The sequence below is a fragment of the Acanthisitta chloris genome, unplaced genomic scaffold (assembly GCF_000695815.1).
Source record: "Acanthisitta chloris isolate BGI_N310 unplaced genomic scaffold, ASM69581v1 scaffold6379, whole genome shotgun sequence".
In the NCBI taxonomy this organism is placed as follows: Eukaryota; Metazoa; Chordata; class Aves; order Passeriformes; family Acanthisittidae; genus Acanthisitta; species Acanthisitta chloris.
Window position 1 is genome coordinate 19987 of NW_008690730.1, and position 2880 is coordinate 22866.

Below are 2880 nucleotides of genomic sequence, written 5' to 3' on the forward strand. Positions count from 1 at the left end.
AGAGACCACATTAGGCTACATTCACCATGTTTCACAGATTACTTTCCACCTGCCAGAAGACAACAAGCAGGCTACCATTACTTTGGTAGAATACAGTGAATTTCAGATAACTCCAATTACTATATATCTGTAATTATAATAAGCAATTAGATATGCTGCTTACATGTACGGCAAGCCTGCTAATTTAATTCATAAGGTATAAAATTAGATTTTCAGGTTTAAAGTCTAAGACTGTGAAGGAAAGATAAGAATTCACCAAAGCCTCTCCTCATAATCAAGACTGCTTGAAAAGCTTAGTTCTATTGCTTTAACAACAACAACAACAGCAAAAAAGATGAAATCTAACACACACACAAAAAAAAATAATAGTTGGGTAATCGTTTAGAACTACTACATAATTACTGCCAATAGATACAGCTGCACTTTTATTCACCTCTTCACTCACATTCCTCTATGCTTACAACCTTCAAATCACACTGCTAACACTTGTTTATTAGTGTTAAAAACAGTATACTCATCAATTAGAAAAAGAAAATCATAAAACATTTCTTTGGAGACAGTCTAAAGTAGTTCATACCTTGGAGCAAGAGTAACATAAGAGCCATTACTTTCCGCAGGACTGGAGTTAACAGCAAGTTTGCACCGATTATAAATAGTCTAAAAGATAATTAATTTTATATCAGTGACCGAAAAGGTATAACATTTATTCAAAACTAGTAAGTCTCATTTTAAAGGCATTTCCTGTACTCCAGATTTATAATTGGAAACAATTATACTAATAAACCCCCAAAACAACATGCAATCTGGAGGACAAGTAAGTAAAAAGCTGGAAGTGTTTTTATGTTGCCTACACAGATAAAAAAATTATTATAAACAAACAATCAAATTTTAAAATGTTTGAAATAGATTTGTTACTGATGAGATCAACAAAAAGCCAAATTAATTATAAAAGCAGGCACTGTCATGCAAAAAGGTAACAAATGTTTAGTTTACTATTTCATAGAAAATGTTTTTGCTGTTTAAGAGATTGTCTTTTGAAATTATTATTTTAGAAAAATACTGCACACATTTTATGCAGCTCAGCAAAGTCTTGCACGTTTCTTACCGTACTGACGTCCAGAGGCAATATAAATACAATAAGGAAGCAGAGATACCAAGCCAATAATGTTGCTACGATCACCAGCCTATGCTGTTTCTTGAAGTCTCCATACCGATGGAGGAGGAATAAGGCCAGAAAAAAGACAAACACTATCTCCAGACCCAACGCTGCACCACTCATTTTTGGATGTTCACTCCAGCCACACAGCTCATGTATGAAAGCAAATCAGAACTGTCAAAAGAAAAGACATTTCATTACATTAAAATCACTGGGAGATATTTACACAGAAAAGAGTTGTTAAATGAACATCTTTTAGCATTTTAACAGACTTTTTCTATTTCATGCGACTAAAACTCTGATCAGATGAAGAAGATTTTCAGCAAGGCCCTCTAAAGTTTTCTGCAGAACTCAAAATATCAAGTCATTCCAATGCTGTCATTTCTAGCAACCTGTCATGAAAACTCCTGTTCACCATCTTGATACATAATAGATCCAGAAGTCAAATCTCTGTCCTTGTGCAGACTACTAGCCTAACTTTTAAGCCCACAAAATTTCAAGGGGGAAATCTATTCTGCTCTTTTTCTCCCCTTTTAGAAGTAATAACCAATTTGGACAAAGGGTTAAATGCTTAAATTAAATGTTTCTGGAAAACTAATGAGTAACTTTTTTAATGAAGCATACCTCACCTACATATTTAAATTCTGTACTCAGAGTTAACAGAGCATAAGAACACAGCAAAGTATGTGTTAGTCTACTTGTGAGTCTCATTTTAGGCTTGAAATTTCAAGAATTTCAATTCACCTTCCTACTCCTCTTGTGTTCTTCTTCAGAAAAACAAAGGTCTCAACTAATTTGACACTAGTCTTGACTATGATATATTTTTGCTCTGCTCATCATTCTGGGTTTAGTTACTCTGTCGAAGTCAGGAATGCTATAAGAGCTCAGAAAGTTCACATCTATTCATACAGACACGCTGTTTTGTAAAGGGACAGTGAGCTGCACAAACCTGTTACAGAAAATTTCACTGACTAGTTATATTGTTAGTTAAACTGCTTCAGACCTTTTAAATAAGCATTATTTTACCAGAGGCACTTCATGCATTACTAAAAAAAGTTTATTACTGTGGCCAGTCTGACTTGCTTCTTCATCAAGATTACCATTTTGGCTGATTTGATTTAAGTAAACCAGTTTTTGCTATGGCTTCCCCACTGTGGTACCTGCAGTACTTTCACTTTTCCAGAGATTTAAAAGAAATGCCACTACTAAAATTTCCCTCAATTTACTTCTAAATCCCTTCAGAATTTGGTAAAGGGAACCATTTCTTTCACTAATTTCTCAGCATAGTGCTTAAGCAGATCTGTTATGCATGAGGGCACTAAGCAGTCAAAAGTGTCTTATTTCCACTACAAAAACTCCAAAGTTTGTGATGTCATTACTTCCTTGAGAACACACAGGACAATTATTCTGTGATATTTTAAAAAAAAAAAAATTTCTCCCCATTTTTTACTTTCACATTTGAATTTCAGACAGCAAGAGCAGTCTGTTTACTCCACATTGGTTGTTACACACAGAGCATTCCATATTCTGAAAATAACTCAAGTTACCTTCCTGTGTCTTGTCAAAGATGCACATACATTTTATTTTCTGTCTTTCATCAGACATGTTTATCAATTATTAACATCTCTGTCTGTACTACATTTTGGCTAGATCATTTGTAAATCTTGAATCCAGGGTATCTAACCTATTTCACTATCACTTACTCTAAGCAACCCTTGTCTATC

General features: G+C 34.1%; 1 protein-coding gene across 1 annotated transcript in view; it reads right to left on the minus strand.

Annotated features, from left to right (window-relative positions):
- LMBRD2 (LMBR1 domain containing 2) overlaps positions 1 to 1331 on the minus strand; it is a 20317-nt gene extending 18986 nt beyond the window's left edge. Inside the window, exons 1-2 of the mRNA XM_009081921.1 lie at positions 1106 to 1331; positions 578 to 657 (exon numbers count right to left, since the gene is read on the minus strand). Of these exons, the coding sequence (XP_009080169.1) occupies positions 578 to 657; positions 1106 to 1279 (254 nt within the window). The 5' untranslated portion in view covers positions 1280 to 1331. The remainder of the gene's footprint in view (positions 1 to 577; positions 658 to 1105) is intronic.
- Positions 1332 to 2880: the final 1549 nt, after the last annotated feature.